The sequence below is a fragment of the Drosophila nasuta genome, chromosome 2R (assembly GCF_023558535.2).
Source record: "Drosophila nasuta strain 15112-1781.00 chromosome 2R, ASM2355853v1, whole genome shotgun sequence".
Lineage (NCBI taxonomy): Eukaryota > Metazoa > Arthropoda > Insecta > Diptera > Drosophilidae > Drosophila > Drosophila nasuta.
In genome coordinates this window covers 12442896-12462764 of record NC_083456.1, presented here as the reverse complement: position 1 = coordinate 12462764, position 19869 = coordinate 12442896, and the positions used below count along the sequence as shown (strand labels likewise).

The 19869-nt window shown below is 40.1% G+C and overlaps 2 protein-coding genes and 1 long non-coding RNA gene across 3 annotated transcripts; 1 reads left to right on the top strand and 2 right to left on the bottom strand.

The window, feature by feature from the left end:
- Window positions 1-21: 21 nt before the first annotated feature.
- Window positions 22-17816, bottom strand: LOC132784139 (protein suppressor of variegation 3-7-like). The gene is made up of 9 exons (XM_060789555.1): window positions 16905-17816; window positions 13287-13417; window positions 12206-12597; window positions 11707-12133; window positions 3719-4425; window positions 3089-3652; window positions 2666-3022; window positions 1689-2606; window positions 22-1625 (listed from the first exon to the last, which is right to left on the bottom strand). Exons 1-9 carry the CDS (start codon window positions 17362-17364, stop codon window positions 191-193), a joined length of 5391 nt encoding a protein of 1796 aa, XP_060645538.1. The 5' UTR covers window positions 17365-17816; the 3' UTR covers window positions 22-190.
- On the top strand, window positions 4988-5904 carry LOC132786918 (trafficking protein particle complex subunit 1). Its single transcript, XM_060793651.1, has 3 exons — window positions 4988-5174; window positions 5249-5391; window positions 5457-5904. Exons 1-3 carry the CDS (start codon window positions 5076-5078, stop codon window positions 5650-5652), a joined length of 438 nt encoding a protein of 145 aa, XP_060649634.1. The 5' UTR covers window positions 4988-5075; the 3' UTR covers window positions 5653-5904.
- Window positions 7267-8586, bottom strand: LOC132786919 (uncharacterized). The gene is made up of 3 exons (XR_009632487.1): window positions 8392-8586; window positions 7796-8307; window positions 7267-7636 (listed from the first exon to the last, which is right to left on the bottom strand). It is a non-coding gene; the product is annotated as an uncharacterized LOC132786919 (long non-coding RNA).
- Window positions 17817-19869: the final 2053 nt, after the last annotated feature.

The following is a 19869-nucleotide window of genomic DNA, read 5'->3' as shown; positions in this document are numbered from 1 at the left end:
TATGCATAAATTTATATATTGGGGAAACATAAATCTTAACCAAAAGAAAAAAAAAAGATGCAATGATTTCATCAAACATTTATCGTATAAATCTTAACATTCGAAAGCGCAGTAACATTAACTTAACAATTAATAGATATACATATGTAATTTATAATTTTCAGATGTAAAGGCAATACTGCTATTGATCTTACGATTGTGATGGCTTTTGAATAGGTGTATGACGCAACGGCGGCCGATGGGCAGTAAGCGCACGTAGTTGAGCCTTCGCTTGAAGCTGAACGTTGCTCTGATTCTGGATATGGCTTTGGCCAGTGGTCTGCAGCAAACTTGTATTGCCCATTGTGGTGATAGTGAAACGTGCCGAGTTAGCTTGTTGCTGAAGTTGTTTGTTAAACTGCTGTTGATGCTGTAACTGCTTCTCGGGCGGTGATTGTTGCTGCTCTTGTGCGGTTTGTTGAGGCCTTTGGTAAGCTACGATCTTCGTGCCGACCCCATTGCTTAAATGAATCTTACGAAATACAGTTGTGCTGTTCATACCATTGGTCATCTCCGAATAGATTTTGGAACTCGAACTGCATGGCGGGGTGGCGACAGTAGGAGTACGATTCACCTGTTGCTTCTGTGGCTTACTACTCGCTGGGTTTGCACTGTTGCGAGCACTGTTCTGATTTTGATTTGACACTGGATTTTTCAGCTTGTCCATGGGCACCACGCGAACTTTGTCAAGCTGCTCTAGCTTGGATGCAACCTGCACAGTGGATGGCAATATTCGACGAATATTAACCGGCACTTCCTTCGGCCGACCGTTGGAAGCAGTTGATGTTGCTGCTGCTGTAGCTGATGTTGATGAGCTGGGAGTGTTTGAATTTGGTGGACTTTGATCGAGACTCTTTCTGTTGCGTGGGGCCACCACTGTGGTCACTGTTAGCTCAGGTAAATGAGATGTTGCGTCAGTACTATTTTTTCGTTGCAGCTGCAAGTGTGCCGGGGTCTCATAGAACTGCTCGTCCAGTATTACAGAAGATGTCTCCGAATCGCCCGAGTCGGGAATGGTTTCAACTGCATCATTATACGCTACTGGCTCATCATTTAAGTTTTCGCTTGTTGCTGTCTGAGTCGTTTCCATTACCACAACGTCCGGTTGTGTGGTTGTTGTTATCGCTACTGCTGTCGATCCTACTGCCGTCGATGGTACTGCCGCCGATGCTACTGCCATCGATGCTTCTGCTGTTGATGCTGGTGACTTTGCGCGCTGCATGCAGCGCAATTCCAAATTACATACGACCTGCATGATATTCATCTTGCCCTCGGCAACGAGATCTGGGGGCAAGCTCTTCATAGTCTGTGATATGCTATCAAGGAACAAATCAATAGTATCTCGAGTCGGTGGTGCTACCGTTGTCTGTGCAACACGCTGCTGTCGCACTGGCGACGAAGGCAGCGCCTCTGCCTCACGTTCTAGTGTACGCAAACGTTGCACGATATCGAAGGCCATATCAATTTGATTACGCTCGTCGTTGCGCTTTCCGACCGAGTCACGCAAGGCACGCAAAACACGTCGCATCTCAGCTGAACGTCGTGATCGCTTCGATCCCAGCTGCTCCACGGTGCTGCCTTCCGACCTAAGAGAAAACGGACTTTATTGAATGCGTAGCAAAAAGAGTTACGGTTTCGCTATAATTTACTTAACGCTCAACGCCCCATCGCTGTCCTGATCCACTTCCATGACGGCTTCCTGCGGCGGCTCAACAGTTTCAGTCGTTGCCGCAGCAACTTGGCTGCTGGTCTTAAGCCGTTCCATATGCTCCATGTGCTTCCGCGAGCCATCATGTTGACGTAGATAGAATACTTTGATAGGCAAGCGCGCGTCACAGATTTTGCAATGACAGTGATTCTCATCGGTGGCATCCGCTTCCAACCAATTGTATTTGGCCTGCAACTCGGCCATGGCTGCCTTATGCTTTGACTCACCCGTGGCCAATGCTGCTGCAGTTGCGGTGGCCAACGATGTGCCGCTTACTGCGGCTTGTTCCGCTCGCCGTTTGCGCTCGATACGCAAGCGTACATGTCGTGTACTGCGTTGATGCTTCGAGGCAAACTTGAAGCTAGGAATGAACACAGAGATTTCGCACAACTTGCACCAGCCATAATTGGAACGCTGCTCGGCGCGTTTATAAGAGAGCCAGGGAAAGCGATCCTTCCATACCATGACTTTGCCTTGCATCGAAACAGGAACACGATTTAATGCTGCTTTTTTACTTGTCGGCTTTGTTGCAACTTGCGTTGTAGATTTTGCTTCGGCAGCGACTTTCTCCACCACAGCGAACGCAGCAGAATCACTGTTACTTTCTTCTTCGTCGTTATCCTTTTGATTGCGCTGCGTTTCCTGTTCTTTGCGACGTGTCGCTTGTCGTTCCTTAAATTTCTGCATCAGTTTCTTGTGATGAGCACTCTGATCGTGTCGCAATTTGCTCGACTCGTTTTGGAAACGCACGCGACAGTATTTGCACAGTTGGACTTTGCGATCTTTAGAGTAACGCAGCCAGGAATAATGACGCACCACATGCTTTGGCTTACGAGGCGCGTTACCCGACTCCTTGTTTCTGCAAAATGAAACTGAATCAGACAATTTTCAAACAAACAAAATATTCGTTATGCTTACTTAACAGGACTCGATTTCACTGTCGAGAGTCGACCATCTGCCACCACATAGTCTTCATCACTGGCCATGCTCTCGGTTTCGCTAGGTGCCGAAGAATGTTCAGGTGCGCTTTGCTCCACGGTATCCCCAGTCGGCAGCTCCCCAACTCCAGCAACTGGAGCGACCGCTGCTGCTGCTGCTATTGCTGCCTGATGTTTCTCTGAATTCTCGTGGTTCTTCCGTTTGATTTCCGAGTGGCCGTACATGAAGCGTCGACAACAGACATGACAAAAAGCCAAGGTGGGATCGTTGGGATCGGCAACGAGCCACGGATGTTTGTCTGCGTATTTTGCCCAAACGCCGCGATCCAAGCTCAAACTACAAAGAATAAATAATTGATTTAATAGAGACATAGTATCAATATAGCGTATTCAAGTTCCATACTGTGAGTTGCGCTTTTGGTTCGTCAGATTGCTGATGTGGACCTTAGTCTTCAGATGTCGCATAAAGCTGCTTATGGCCATGCGACAATCACAGAGCGTGCAGCGACATTGCTGCGGTGTTGTGTCTGGCAACAGCTCGCACCAGTCACTGGGATCGGGAGTTTCCAAGCCAGAATCCACCAAACTTACAACAACTGTCTCCTCAGACGGCTTTTTGGCGCTATTACTATTCCGTTCCCATTCGTTTTCCGTGGATTTGTCAACGGGGCTCGGGCTTCGTTTGCGTTTACGCGTCGAGTTGCTTTCGTGCTGTCTCCAGGCTTCGCGATGTCCCTTGCTGACTTCGTGTCGTTTGCGTAAGTAAAAAAATTCCACATTCATGCGTATATTACAACATTTACATAAACCAATTGTTCCACTCGACTGAAAACGTTCCAGCCACGAATGCCACTTAAGCCAGCGTTCCCAATTAAAATTGTTCAACGTTTCCACTTCGTCATCACGCCTTTTCTTCATGGACACGATGTACTCATTGCTGCCAATCTCGTATTTAATTTCATTGTCCCTGTGAAGCAACATATGTAAGATGTGAAAGTTAATATTTAATATGGAATATATTACTCTGGCTTACGCATTGGCTGCTTTTTGCTTCTCGCTGTTTTTAAATGCTACGTAGTTGTTCTCGCGCTCCTGATGATACAGCGACAAGTTGTGCTGTTGCACATACGACTGATGTCGGTTCACATTGATGCCAACATTGCAGTAGAGGCAAAAGGCTAGATCGCCATCCGACTCCTCGTGCAGAAGCCATGGCCAACGCCTCATCCACGATTGCCAGCGCTCGGCATCGTTGCCACTGTACGATATACTGCTGCTAGTGCCATCGCCATCCCCATCACCATAGGTATCTACATCCGTCTCCTCACCATTATCGTTGTCGTCATTATTGCAATCAATACGCCGCAGCAGGCTCATTGGTCCACTATAAGAGTTAATGCTCTCCACATCGCTGATAGCTTCGGGCTTGGTGTTCGACAGGATTGACTCCTGCAGCGCATCTGCTGGCATCTCTACGTTATTGTTATTAGTGGCAGCAGCATCAAGCATTGTCTCTAGTTCACCGACTTTGGGCCCATTGTCCACATCGATGTCGTCATCGTTAAGCTCAATTGGTTCATCTATTGCGCCCTCGACTTCCATAATCTTTAGCTCATGCTCAACCCGTTTTTGCTGCCTTTTTGATGTTGAAGACGGAGACGCCATTTTGTCATTACCGGCCTCATTACTATGATTTGGGTTGAACTCATCTGAAGACTTGCGATTGCTCATATCCATTTTTCAATGGACACTTCTTAACCTTCGTGTAATATATCCACAATTTATGAAACTCACTATTTTTCGCATTAAAAGAAACGGCAAGCTATCTCAAAAATGTGTTTGAAATTGCACAAAAGCCTAACACAAGCATAGAGATGGGTGAACCACGTTGTATCGATATTTTGCAATTTTTGCAATAAACGATTAGTGTTGCATGCAAACCGATGTTTGTTGCAGCCAATATACATTTTTAATTAATATAAGTGTTTTTTCATATCTAAATATTTAAATGAGAACGATATTAATCAACATTCTTTAACCAACTTTGTAAAATATTAAATTTAGTAAAGGATTATCAATAAAAGTTAATGTGACCAATTCAAAAATGTATCGGTCGTAAAGAATATCTAGGTTCTAAGGGCGACCATATACTAATTACAATTTAAATATATAAAAAGAAAAATCATTTTGAAATAAATGAGTATATAAAATATGTTTAATGTCAAGGTGTTTACTTTTGTATATAAATAAAATCCAAACACCTCTATTAAATGCAACATCCATTTATCGATAACCATATCCGAGAATGGTCACTCTGTTCCAGTGTTTGTTATTTTTCACTGAATTGTTGTGAATTTTTGGTTTTTTGTATTTGCAACGTTTTTAACAAAATGACAATATATAATCTTTATATATTTGACAAGATGGGCACGCTAATGCATTACGCCGAATGGAATCGTACAAAGAAATCAGGCATTACACGCGAGGAGGTTTGTAACTCTGCATATTTAGAATTCCAAACGTAAATAAAATAGTAATTTACACAATTCTGTATATTCCTTAGGAAGCCAAACTAACGTATGGCATGCTCTTTTCCATTAAATCGTTTGTCAGCAAGATATCTCCACACGATCCACGTGAAGGGTTTCTCTACTACAAAACCAATCGCTACGCTCTGCATTATCTGGAAACGCCCTCAGGATTAAAGTGAGAAACATTATGACTGGATTTAATATTTCACATAATCAATTATCAATTGTCAACTCTTTCAGATTTGTGCTTAATACCGATACGGCTGCCATCAATGTGAAAGAGCTGCTACAGCAGCTCTACGCCAAAGTCTGGGTGGAGTACGTGGTTCGTGATCCACTGTGGACGCCCGGCACTGTGGTTACCTCAGAGTTGTTCCAAAACAAACTGGATGAGTTTGTCAAGCAATCCCCTATCTTTGGCATAAGAAATATTTAAACATAGCTTACAGCATAGTTAATAGATAGTGAAAAACAACCGCCCAAATGATGTGTCATAAGTGTCTCAATCGCAAATTGCAGTTGTTTTTTTTCCAGCAGCCAGAGATCTGTGATTATGCCCGTTACTTAAATACAGAAATGTTTCAATGTGTGAGTGAGTGTGAGCAGCGGAAACGGCGAAATGTCGCACGACAACAGCATTTGAAAGGTGCCGCAGTCACTTGCGCAAGGGCAAAGCATCCAAATTGCATATGTGTGTACACTTATTCACATACACAGATACGCCAACGTATAAGTGTGAGCATAAGTATACGCATACGTATACGTGTACTTATACGCTTTTTAGCGTGAAATTCGCCAACAGTCATTCGCATATGACATCAAATTACTGTTGTTGTTGCAAGTGGCGCACGCGATTTAATCTGAGCAAGACTCGCCCCCATCACCAGTTACTTTTATGCTAGCTCGCAACTCGAATCACGGCGTTTGCGCAACTCTCGTAACTATGGAAAATGATTTGCAAAATGCCACAAAGTGCGCCCAGCTAGAAAGACCTTTGAGCGAGCGGGCAGAAGATGTCAGCCCAAACAGCAACCACGTGCAGGCGAGAAAAGGACAGCATGAGAAGCTACCTCTGCACGCTTTGGTTTCAACTTCGGCGTAGCAGTACAGTAATGCATCTATAAATGTTACACCAGCCGAGCTTACAGCTTCAGTTTAATTTTAGGGCTTAAGTTACCAAATTTAAATTTCAAGTTTAACAACATAATTAAATTTAACTTTAACTTAATTTTTATCAAATTAAGATTTTGGATTCTTAAATTATATTATATTTTATTTATTTGCCTTTTCCTTAAAGGCTGCCCTCAAATTTGTCATTGTTACATTGACTTTTTGGTTCCATATTATTGCTAAAGTATAGCTTCTAAAGTTTTAAAAAAATTACTCGTGTATGATGAAATGAATCAAATCATTCAAATCGTTTTAACAAAGTCTATTTAGGCCAGGACCCGTTTCTCTGCCGTACAAAAGCTGTTCATCACTTGACATCAGTTGAGTTTTTACTGTATTGTCAAAACCTGTCCGTGCTGTACCGTTACCAGCAATTTGGGAATGCGTGTAAGTGTGTGTGTCCACATACAAATTTATGCAAACACATGCATGTCCGCATGTCTGTATATATATGTACTCTTGTACATACATACATATAATATCTGCTTGTTGATTTGTTTGTTTTTTATTTCTGTTTTTTTTGTTTACGATGTCTCACTTATTCAAAAATCATGCAAGTCATCTGCAGTTTTTGGTCTAAATATCTTTTATCTTTTCTTTTTCGGTTTTGGTTTTTGTCATTTGTTGTCGCTTGCGACAAATTTTAAACCCGGTTTCAACAATCTGTTGCTGTTGCTGTTGCAAAAGCTGCAAACACAATGAGAATCTAAGCAGATGGCGTATTCAATTTGTTGTCTTGCGAATTTTTTAAGGCACGCGCCCAAATATAGCAAATAATAATATATGTATACTCGAATAAAATGTGATTTAAATTTAGAAAAAAAAAATTACAAAATCCCAAACTCCCTTTCATCATCTACATTCATAATTGCTTGCAGATGTAGGAGTAAAAAACTCCATATAATTTAATAGCTATTCCGATTTTGGGATATTAAATACAGGTTCAAATCAGAGTGAATGCGGTAACTTTTTCCTTGTTCGGCATTCAATTTGCTTGTTTCGGCACATTCAACGTTTGTTTTTGCCTCTGTTTATCGATGACACGATCACGATTATCAGTGCTCCCCATGCGGCAACTTCAGCTACAGCTTCAGCCAATTAGCCAACGGGGTCGAGTCGAAGATTTTTGGAGTCCAATATTTGGACACTGGACCTATCTCGATGTTATGGTCTTGTGCATTTCGTTTTGATTGAAATTTCTGTCTCTTGTCTCTTTTCGTAGGGGGGAGATGCAAATGTTACGCAAATTACTGTGGACAAGTCAATAATTTTCAGTCACTCGACAAGGTTATTAACAGATAGTTAAGGGGCTTCGAAACGGGGAAAATTGAAATGAAAACATGGAAAATAATCATCTGCAATATGCGGTACACTGAATACTCTACAATCGGGTTTTTATCCATTTTTACCTGTTAAGTTGGTTATGTAATTCGATGTTGCATAAATAAAACCAATAAAAATCAAACCAATTTAACTAATATTTTTTGATATTTAATTTTGTCGTCAAATATAATCATCACGATCTGGAATTTATTTTGTTTATTATCAATTTAAAGTTGCAGCGTTATTAATGCGAAAACTTTTTAAAAATTAACAAAGGGTGCGACGAAAACTTTTCGTTTAATGTCTGGGAATTGATGCTCAAAACAATTGTCAACTTTCGTAAACAATTGTTGTACAGTTTTTCACTTAAAGTCAATTATAAGTGAAAGAAAAGCGACATTGTTTAACTTAAAAGCTTGGCAACAAGTTATAAATCTCAGTTGAGATACGATCTATCTTTTAAGCCCACCTACGCCGAAAGGTGAAGGGCTTTGAATAATCATTTGATTATAGCTCTTACTAAATTTCGATGCTGGGCCCACCAAATGATGTCAACTTTTGTTTATTATGCAAATGCGTCTTATACGAGTAGTTGGGCCTAAAAATAGTAGAGATATGTTAAGGAAAGTTCAAAATGTTCGACTCAAAAATAACCTGTAGTTATTTGAATATATGTATTTACCATTTAATTTGGAAGATTTTAACAAAATTACTTATTCGTATTACTGATGTATACATAATATCCGGAGAATTTGTTTTTTCCTTATATTTCATCAAAATGACAAACAAAAAATTTTAGAGACTTGTGTATAGATTTTATATCCAGCACTTGCCATTGATATAATCGTATGATTTTTAGTTAAGCTCAAAGTTTGAATGTCCGACTAACCTTATTTAGAACAAACTCCTACGTTTCAATCTTGACTTCAACATCATTTACATTTTTGATACAATAAATCTCACGTGGTTTACGTATATATTTTTGCTCAACAAGAACTCGTTTAAAGAGTTTTATCGTGTTTTATTTTTAAAGCAAAATACTACAAGAGCACCCCAAAATGCTCGACGTGAAAGGTTGACTAATGTAATATCTTTAATTTGTCAGCTAACCGTTAAAGAATTTGTAAGAATTTGTACAAATAAAATACTTATAGCCAGCCATGGTACAGAGTCATGATTTTTAGCACAGTTCAAATTCCAATGTTTGACTAACCTTATTTAGAAATAAGCTCCTACGCTCGACCTTAGCATTTACATATTCTACGCAAAAAAAAAAGAAGATTTTTATATATTTTAAATGGTTTCTTATTCCCAACAAGAACTTGTTTCGATTATATTTCAAGTCCAATTATGAATTGGGATTTTATGGAAAGACTAAAAGAACAGCCTTTTGCAATAAATCTACTATCTCTTTCAAGCATTGTATACTGGTATATCTACTTTCTTCTTCATTTTGTTTTACAGTTTGTATAAAATTTTTAAAGACTCATTGTGACTTCGGCGTCGACTGTTTACTTTATTAGTATATAAATCTATCTGTATTCGTTGCAAAATTTATGTGCTTTTGACTGATTTAGGATTTGATGTATGGCATGGTGCTGATCTATAATTATTGCGGAAACAATCTAATCAAATACAAGCTTTAAAATTAAAGAAGTCCAAAGGGATTTGCCGAAACACGTTGCGCCTGAGCCTAATAAAATTGTTATAAAATAATTTAAATGTCAAAATGTTCACGGAGTTGACATTTTACGAGCATACTGGACTTTTTATTAAAGTTAACTGGGTTGTCACTAATGATGATATAGTGAACGCAGTGAAAAGAAAAGCACGATCGGTAATAAGGTGACATTATGTGTTAATGAGACGAAGACTTGCTACAGTTTTACATTGTTTTCAGACAAAACAGTTCGTCAGACAAATATTGATATTGGCCATTGCTTATGACCTTTTTTTTTCTTTGCGCTCAGAGACCGAAAACTTTACAATCTGTAATTATTCCCAGGGGCTGGACGGGGACGTTCCGCATAAATTGTGAAAAAAAAATGCATAAAAATTAACGAGCCATGAGCTTGGCTGATGAATCGTGCCTCTTGTGCGGCAAGTAGGCGGTGGCAGAATCAAAGAGGCTGGTCGACTCGTCGGCTGGTCGGCTTGGTGTCTCTACACAATAGGTGCGTAAGGAATTCCCCTCGACTTGGCATCCGTGAGACAGGCACAGAACCTTTTCAAGGTTCTTTTTGCTGTGGCCTACGTGCCAACTGCACGTACACCAAGTTTTGTTGGCGATACCCAACTTCGATTAAGGAGCAATTATCTAGCTGGTTCCTTCTGAATAGAGTATAGAGTACTTGCAACAACTGTACTGAAGCAAAGCCAAGAATTTGTTGTGTCTCTGTTCTGAGGCAAAAGCAAGAGTTTGTTGTGTCCTTGGTCACGTAGGCCAATAGGCCAACTAACGAAACCAGTTAACTGGTTTATCAGTTTTGGCGCTGTTAGCCAGTAAAGCGGATGTTCCGCAACGCAATGCACTCAAAATGTGACGCATTCAATCATTAGCATTTTTCTCAGTTTAACCGAAGCAAACAATTGCGCCAGAGGCAGCTTTAGAGAGTAGAAAATGTCGCGCGTTTTAAATAATCGTGCATTTAGTTTGAATTATATTAAGGGTCAGTGGGTGTTTATTGCTCTCAGAGTTGCACAGCGAGAGCTGCATTCACAATATTACGTATACGTAGACGTGGAATTCAACTCTCTCAGCATGGGAACTTTTTCTAAACGATTCCATAAAGACTGAAACTTTCCTCTTGTCTGACGGCAACTAACGTGACTTTCCACTTGCAAACTGTCTGTTCGAGTTATGATCTGTATAATTTCAGCGTTAAGTAATTGAAGGTACTATGAGTAGCTGCAGTTTTTGTTTATACAGAGGGCATATTCCTTTATATTCCCATAACTATCCAAATTAAGAGTAAATTACTTGGGAAGTTTTACAATTGTATGTTTCTTTCAATTCTTCGTTTCGCAATGACATCTTCATCATTTTATCGAATTTGTACTCTCAAATTCAACATTGATTTTGAATTCTCAGCTGCCAAGAAATGTTGGCAATATAGTATATTTTGTTTGCTATGGTATATTTTCTATTCCATGGTATATCTTGAATTCAGTACCACATACATACATATTTAGTCAATTATTATTTAACGCAATGGTTTTACTTTTCGTCTTCCTTTCCTACTTAATTTTAACTATCCCCAAATATTCGCGAAATAAGTAAAAAGTTCATAGTTTATTTTACACTTTTTTTGTAGTTTATTTAATTACATTCACAATTCGCTTTAATTTCAATGTGTGTTTGTGTTTAATTTGTAATTTGTAAATTGTGATTATGTGTTTGTTTTTTTCTTAAATTATTACGTACCAAACTAGAAAACCTAAACCTACACAAATGAATATATGGAGTGTATAGATATCGATATGGATGTGGGGAGAGCATATAGAAGTTATATGTGTATGTAGTTGTTGTGTGTGTGAGTGTGAGTGTGGGTGTGAGTATGTGGTCTTTGTTTAGTAGATAAACGAAAGAGACAAAGATAGAAGGATAGCGTGAGATAGCAAATAAGATAATATAAGAATAATAACAATTAGAATAAAAATATTAATCATTAATATATATAGTAGTATATATTTATATATATAGATATATAAAATTATTGACCATGACCCGCCCCACGCCCAAGACGCACAAGATGCGGATGCTTAGATACACACATATCCTGTATACAGACATACATATAAATATATTTATATACACATTCATATATATATATATATATTGAGAGAACAGCCAGATGTGGCCTGCTCCTTGTATGACAAGACCACGCATTTAATATAAGACGACGAGTTAAGTGTTAGGATTAGATGTACATCAATCATGTTGTATTCTTTTGTTTTTTAGTTGCATTAGTGTTTTGTGCTTTCCGCTTCCTGCTTAGATAGCCAGCTTCTTCTTCTTCTGCCGCTCGCTTTCATTCTCGTTCTCATCGAGCTTGGCGCTCTCAGTGCTGCTCGATTCGGCATCGTATTCCAGCTCAGGATCCGGCACCTCAGCATAATGGATGTGTCCGCACATTTGAGTGTTGGTATTCTCAGAGGCAGCTTTGCTAACGCCAACCAGCGACTTGTGGGTGCCATCGCCGTATTTCTCGAAAGTGCGACGCACCAGCTCATTGGACGGCTGCTTCATGCCCCAGGCCCAGCCCAAGCGGGAGAAGGCATCGATAACCATGGTGGTGAAGTTGACCTTGTAGTCGCCGAGCTCAGCTGCTTTGTAGTCCCAGGGGAAGACATGGTGATAGTTGTGCCAGCCCTCGCCCATGGAGATGATCGAGACATAGACGTTCTCACTGGGCATGATGCGTCTGAAAGAGATGGTGTATTATGTTAGCTACTACTTCTATATATCTAACAAAAGAGTATCTTTAATGCCTTACTTGTCGTATGGCCGAGAGCCCCACAGGTGAGCTGCACTGTTCACCGACCAGGTGAAGTTCAAGCTGCACACATAGCGGAACAGACACTGCTGCATAAAGGCCTGGGACCATTCCTCGCCCCAGCAATAGACGGGTATTATGGTGGGCAGCACGAAACAGAACATGACCTTTAGCAGAATGAAGTACTTCTGATGGAACTGCACCACAGGATCGGCCACAATGTCGGTCATATCGATCTGTCTGCCCCGACGCAACACATCCGGATGCTTCAGCATCATCAGCCAGCCAACGTGCGAGAAGAAGAAGCCACGATTGGCATTGTGAGGATCGGCATCCGTTTCGGAGAACTTATGATGCACACGATGATCGCGCACCCAATCGTACAACGTGTTCTGCAACAAGTTGAATATATATAGTATAATATATATATAGATAATTGCTAGTAAATATCGGTATTTATGGGCGACGAGCGCAGTCATTAAATCTGACAAATGTAACTGTCGGAAACATCCATGAAGTTGGCATCTATTGTAATTGACATTGCGCCTTTTCTCCATTTAAGTTGACGGTGTTTTTTTGGCGGCTCAAGTCGAGCAGCAGCAGCAGCAGCAACAAAGCGGCATAAAAAAGCATTAAGTTGTCGCACTTAATGATGCAATTAATGTTAATTTCATGACAACAAATTTATTTTGCAGCTCGACACAGTAAACTCGGATAAGGGAAACGAGCTGAATACGACCTGCAGATACTCAGTGATGAAGTGTGTAAGAAATGTAGTTGAGATCTCAGTTCCTTATGTTCTACACAGAATTATGAACTATGTTAGATTGTATATACCCTTCTTGCAGGTTAAATGCTTGCAGGGTATTCATAACGCAACTTGCGCCGCAGGTGACAGACATAAGTACCGAGAGAGAAACATAAATTAAATGAGTTGGCTGAAAAGCCGAAACTGTATTGCGAAATAGAGTCTGCTAAATAAATGATTGTCAAGTGGAAAATGTTGGAAAATGACAGGAAACGGTTTGAAAATGAGTTTTGGCCGGAGTACAACACAGTACTGTTTATTTCTAAGCCTCACCTGTCCAGCCACTGAGTAACTGATCATCAGTAAACTACGGAGCAGAGTGTTTGCCTTATAGCTGCGATGTGTCCAGAAACGATGTGCTCCGGCTGTGACTCCAAAGCCAGCGACGCCGCCCATAAACAGAGCTGTAAGCAAGATGAAATAAAATTATATAGACTTAAGCATACACAAATATTTGTATCGTTGTTTGACAAAACTAAACACAATCCAAAAAAAAAATAAATAAAAAACCCCAACAATGTCGTGCTAATTAAATAAGAAAAAAAAAAGAGAAATAAAGTGTGATAGAGGTAAAAATACCGAATTACATTTTGCGGAAATAGAGCCATTTGTGTTAGAGTGCTAATTTGTTAGCCAAATGGGAGTGTTGAAGTTTAAGTTGAAGACCCAGTGTCATGAGCACAAGGCTGGAGCTATGGGAAATTTGAGTAACAGATGCGATTGGTATCTGTGAGATACTTGCAGCTAATTGCAAGCACGTCTCAATGGAAGATCGTGCTGGTAAATCAAGCATAATGACTGCAATTGTACAAGTGTACAATTGCTATAGAATAGTCATTCTATTTGCATACATAACACCCACATTCCTTTCGGGATTCCCAATCGATAACTCGTTTAATTAATAAATAAGTAAATTACGCAAATCTATCGAACTGCTAAGTTCAATTATCATCAAGTTAGTACATGTGTATTTGCAAATTATTCATTAAGAGAGATAGATTAAAGATGAAGATTGAATCTGAGTACTTTTCCGCAACAGCAGCGTCTAATGACAATGACAAAAATTGAAAATTGAAGCGGTGACAATTGCAATAGCCAGAAACAACATCGATTATAAAATAAAACAATAACTTGCAACAATGGCGCAAAGACGCAAACGAAATATTTGAATAGATTGATATTTCGTTTCACAATTTCAGTGATGAGAAATTAACGATTTCTGCCGCTTCGATTCCCCCTCTCCCAACCATCGTTGTCGTCGCAGTCTCAAAGGTGTTACACACACACACACTCAGTCCGGCCAAATGAAAGATTAACCTTCAAAAAACGTTGGTTGTTGCGACAAAAAAAAGCAAACCAGTTTCCAGACAAATAGCCAGAAATGGTCATAAAACTAATATTGCTTCAAATTGATTGCCATACCCAAAAAAAAGAAAAAACCTATCTGTGAATTTGATCGTCTATCATACGCGTACCATCATCCAATATCCAATTAAAATAACGATATAGTATATTTAATTACAAGAAAAAAGGAATAGACTGTAAATTATGCAAATAGCTTTATGGCTAAACCCAACCCAGGGGTTAATTAGTACATCAAATGTTTTAAAATGAGCTTCAAGAATGGCGCAAGAACTTCCGCAATGCATTATTCAATTGCAGAGTCAAGATGTAAATCGATTGCATTTGCCAAACTCTACGAGTTCAGCGTCATCAACCTATCGAATATGTTGAATTAGTATTCCAAATGTGGGACTAGCATACGATCGATGGATGGGGGTTAACAGCTCCAATCAAGGTTTTTGCCGTGGTTAATGAGATGCCATATCACATATCACATATCCCATATCACACCTTCACAATGGTCAAACTCTGCCGACCGGTATGATTTCTGAACTGTGCCCACAACACTTTTCTGCAGTTTTCATTAGCATCTTTAATACCACGCAGCGATTGCTAAATCTTTGAGGAACTACAACTAACATAATATATAAGATATCTCCCCGATTTTGAGTTTTCTAGGTAGCTTCATTAGCGACGTGCGCTATTATTAAAACGTGGCTAGTGATGCGAACCATCTTGTATAACATCAACGCCCCAAAACTTAATTAATATCATTACACTTGCCACATCGTGTTAAACACGACCACAAATATATATATATACCATATATGCTGCTAAGTAGAGCTTAAACGACTCGGAAATACCCTGCATCAAGGTCTAAAGTTCATTAACCAAGCAGCGAAGACTTATCAGACACTAAAACCATAAATGATTGCATTTTGTAATGTTCATTTATAGGGTATACAGTAAAAATTAAAGACCATCGTCAAGTATGGTCATTGAGTAAACGCTGCACGTCAGACTGCAATTTGCCAAAATATTTACGAGCTCAACGCCGCCCTAAAAAGGGACTTACAACGTCTAGAAGAGGAGCCCATCAATGGAAGGGAACCAGCACTTGCTATATTCGAAGTAATAAATTAAAAAAAAATACAGAAAAAATTACAATACTTGAGCATTTTTTTCTTCCAACTTTATGGGGAACTTTAATTTACAATGTGGACACTGACAACGTCCTGGAAATTCCAATGATGAAAACGAAATCTGAAGATGCCCCCAGAAATCTCAATGTCAAACCTCATCGATGTGGTCGCTGTAGTCTGTTGATTTTGGTTTTTCGCATGTGTGTGGAATAGTCATAAATCGTGCGTATTGAGCCGCGACCACGGCAAAGAGTTGTGTAGGGAGCGAGGGGAGACACGATGATGAAGAAGAAGAAGAAGAAGCTGGTAGCAACCGCGACTTGGTGAGCTCAAGTGGAAGACGATTTTTCTGTTTATTTTGTGTAGAGCGAGCATTGTGTATTTGTATTGGCTACGAGGGAACCTTGAGTGGGTTCAGAATTTTCTAGCTACAGTCGATTCATGGGTTTTACAGCAGCCTTGGCGTACGATACGAATATAATATTTCGATTGTGGAGCCCCCAATTAAATATGTGTCAACCGAAATTTTAGTCTTTTGCTTTTGTTCGCTTCGTTTTCATAGTTCACCTGTGTCAGTCAAATTTTTATGCTGAAATTGCAAAGCCACCAAATTTTAATGAAAATACGAGTACAATAACCAACAAATTGAAAACCCACAAAACCAAAAACAACAAATACAACAAAACCCTAAAAATCCGAAGCCATATGAAATTTCAACATGGCGAAGGCAAAAGTTAACGCCAACAACAGCGACGTCGACGTCTCATACTGATGCCGATGTCGATGCCGATGACGATGACGATTCGTCGATGCTATTATCGATGCCGACGGCAAATGCAGAGCAGCACGAACTCAGTCGAATGGGAGTAAAATCATGTTAAGTAGCAATTAATTAAATTCAATAATAAGGTCGATCGGCAACGCAATGTAACTGTGAAATGTAAGCAAAATTATGAAATACTCGAAATGCCAGAAAATAAAACAGCGCTCGATGCGTTGTTGTCTGTAAAACGTTTTCTTCTCTCTCTCCCTCTCTTTCTACTACGCTTTGCATGCGACCGCGTTAAATTGCAAATAATGACCGTAGGTGTAGAGTGTGTGAGTGCGAGTGAGAGGGCTAACACAAATGGGAGATGCGAAGGTAGATAAAAGAGTCAGTCACAATGTAACATACAACCACACACACGCACCAACTCATCAGCGATTTCCGAATTGTTGTGGATGCTGTGTGGATGTTGCTGTTGTTGTGGCTGGTATTGATGTAACATTGTCGGCATGAAAGAAAGAAAGGGAGGGACAACACATGGGCGACTCTTTTCGACACCTTTCTCAATTCGAAATGATTTTATGTAAGCAAAGGCAACTTTATTTTTTTTTAGGTTTTGATTTTTTGATTCATACTTACACCAGATAACTGTAATGGCCCTCAGTCTAGCCAGCGGATACGTGATCAAAAAGAACAAGGCAACGAAGTGCAGAAGCGATATCTGAATTACTTTATCCCACTTGAGCGGCGCCTTAAACTGCCAGCCGAGGATATTGTCGCCCTTAAAGTTGCGCGTATACTTTTCCATATCGATCTTATCCTTGGGTATATATTCGATCAGATGATTTGGAATATTCCTTGGTGCTGGCGGCGCCATTATCGGCTTACTGGCCGCATGCGAGGCAAGCAGCGTCTGTTGTTGCTTGGGACGCGGCATGGACTCAGGTGACGAGTCCTCGCTGCGGCGACCCTGCGACTCGCTGCCGCTGCTGTTGGCGCTAAGCTTGGCGCGACGTGCCACATGTGACGGACTGGAGTCGCCTGTGCTGGGCATCGGTGTCGTGTTGCACACACGCTCCGCTGCGGTAAGATGACCCATTTCTGTTTGTCTCGTTGAATTTAGGATCTGTTTGGATTCGGACTCGGAGTCGGTTTCGATTTCGTTTTCACTTCATACACACACAACACTGGCGGAGGAAACAAACGTTTCGTAATTGCCACTCCGAACTTTCTTCACAGATTTACACACGACAACAACAACAAAATTTAATTGCAGCGGTGTAAGTACTTTTTACTTTTTTTCTCGGCTTTTTGTCGCCTATTTTTCGTTCGCTTTTCTTTTGCCGCTCGCACTCAACACTCAACTTGGCTCTTGGACACGGCCCTTTCGGCCCTCTGTGCTCTATATATACAGTACAACTGTACAATCTCTGATGTGTGTGTTTACTTTGCGCTTAAATGTTTTTCTTGTATTATACTTATTTTTTTGCGCTGCGACCATCTAACGAACTCTACGCGACGGCGATCCGTAGACAAATGATCGTAGCCAAAAGTAAAAATTCATACCCTATGCCGGCGTCAACGTTGCTGTTGTCGTTGCAGTCGACGTCGCTGCTGCTGCTGGGCTGACACGCCAAAAAAAAAGCAAGTGACTGATTGACCGACTGACTCTGTCCCATTGTTGTTGTTGTTGCTTTTGCTGCTTGCTTTTGCTTTTGCAGTTGTAGTTGTAGTTGTTTTTGTTGTTTCTGCAGCGCTGTGCTGTGCTGTGCGCACTGTGGACTCGGAAAAGGTAAAGCAAAGGCAAAGACAAAGAAATACAAAACTAAGGCCAAGATTATGCCACCACACTCACACACATACACACACAACTGCACGCACTTACACAAACAGACTGTTAGGTGGCACCTGTAATAACGACAGTCTTCGGCTTTGGCTCTCGGCTCAGCGACATCTTCGGCTTCGGCTTCGTCTTCGTTTTCACGACGTGCTGCTGCTCAGCAGCATCACATTAGCGGGTGCTTTTTCGCCAGCGTAGTTGTTGGTGTTGCTGCTGCTGATCTTTGCAGTCTTGTTGTTGCTGCTGTACAAAAACAGTCGCAAAGACAAACGTCAAGAAGTCTGCTGTTTTTGGAGCAAAACGATTACTCATCGGTGTCACTGTTATCGATTTACTTGTCCAAATTTGCTTGGACGAGTTCTAGCATATGTCGCAAGAGAGAACTTATTTGGATTTTGCTAAATTGCCGTTGTTGCCAGCTGCCCGAAAGTAAACAGAATATCGAATAGTGTCAGCGAGATAAATATATAAAACACTCCACATTTACATATATGCGTTTTATGCAAATTATTGTAAAGATCAGGCCGATTTCTTTTTGAAATTGGCGCTGATGAAATACAAAAAAAAAAAGTGCAAAAGTTTAAACATTTCATAAAAACAGCCCAGCGACTGATTCTGCCCTATTGATTGTATTTGCATAATATGTATGTAGAAATTTCTCAATCAATCTCTCCTATAAAATCTCAAAATCGCAGAAAACACACACACAATGGGATGTGCGTGTGTGTATGTGTGTGTGTATTTAAAATTGGGTTCCCCTCGCAGTAGCAGCAGCAAAAACAACAACAACAACAACAACAACGAGTCGCTGCTCGCTTCGTTTTGTGGCCTTCTCCAGTTTTTGGCTTTTTTGTTGACCAAAGTCAAAAACCGTTCGATGATCATGAAGTTCAACAACAACAATAACAACAGCGACTGCGTTGCTTTCTCTTTACGTAACGACAAAAGACAAAAACCAAACTTAATTAAAAGGCAACAAAACCAAAAGCAAAAAAAAACCAAAAACAAAAACTAAAAAAACGGCGAACTAAAATAAAAAGCGAGCATTAAAAGGAATCTCCCGCCTCGTAAACGAAACACCGAAAATACTTGCGACTATTCAGAGCTCTGTCTGTCATCGTCTCAGTCTCAGTCTTTCAACTCAACTATTACATTTTCCTTCCTCCCCCCTCTTCACCTCCCACAAGCACTTTAAAGACACCCAAACATTCGGTTGGTTATGTTGCAAGCTTCACACATTAGCAAATTGTGCTCAGCATCAGCTTGAAATTGTCAAAAAAAAAAAAAACAAAAAACCAAAAAAACGAAAAACGAACACAAAATGAAATAAAATAGTGCATAAACTAAAGACAATGTACACCTTAAGTGAGTGACTGAATGGAGATTAGCATAGGAGTGTGCACTGCAAGAAAAGCTAGAGTTCATAGTGCTGCGAATGAAATTCAATTTACGTCAATTGAAATGTTAAATTCCTTAATATATTCTGTGCCTAGCGTCGCAATGCAATCGTAACTACAATTTATCGACAAAGGAGGAAGCCAAATTTTAGAATTATATTAACCAAATACCAACATGACGTATACTTACTTTTAAACTGGTGCGATGTTCATATTAAGCTGAATAATGAATAAGGAAGGAAAAACAGCACTCAGTTCTTTTATTTCATATTCTATCAAATTATTCAATTGCATATGTGAATTTTATAAAATAGACAAAATCAATATCAGTATTGTAAATCCAAATTTTGACACGCTCTTGTTTGAT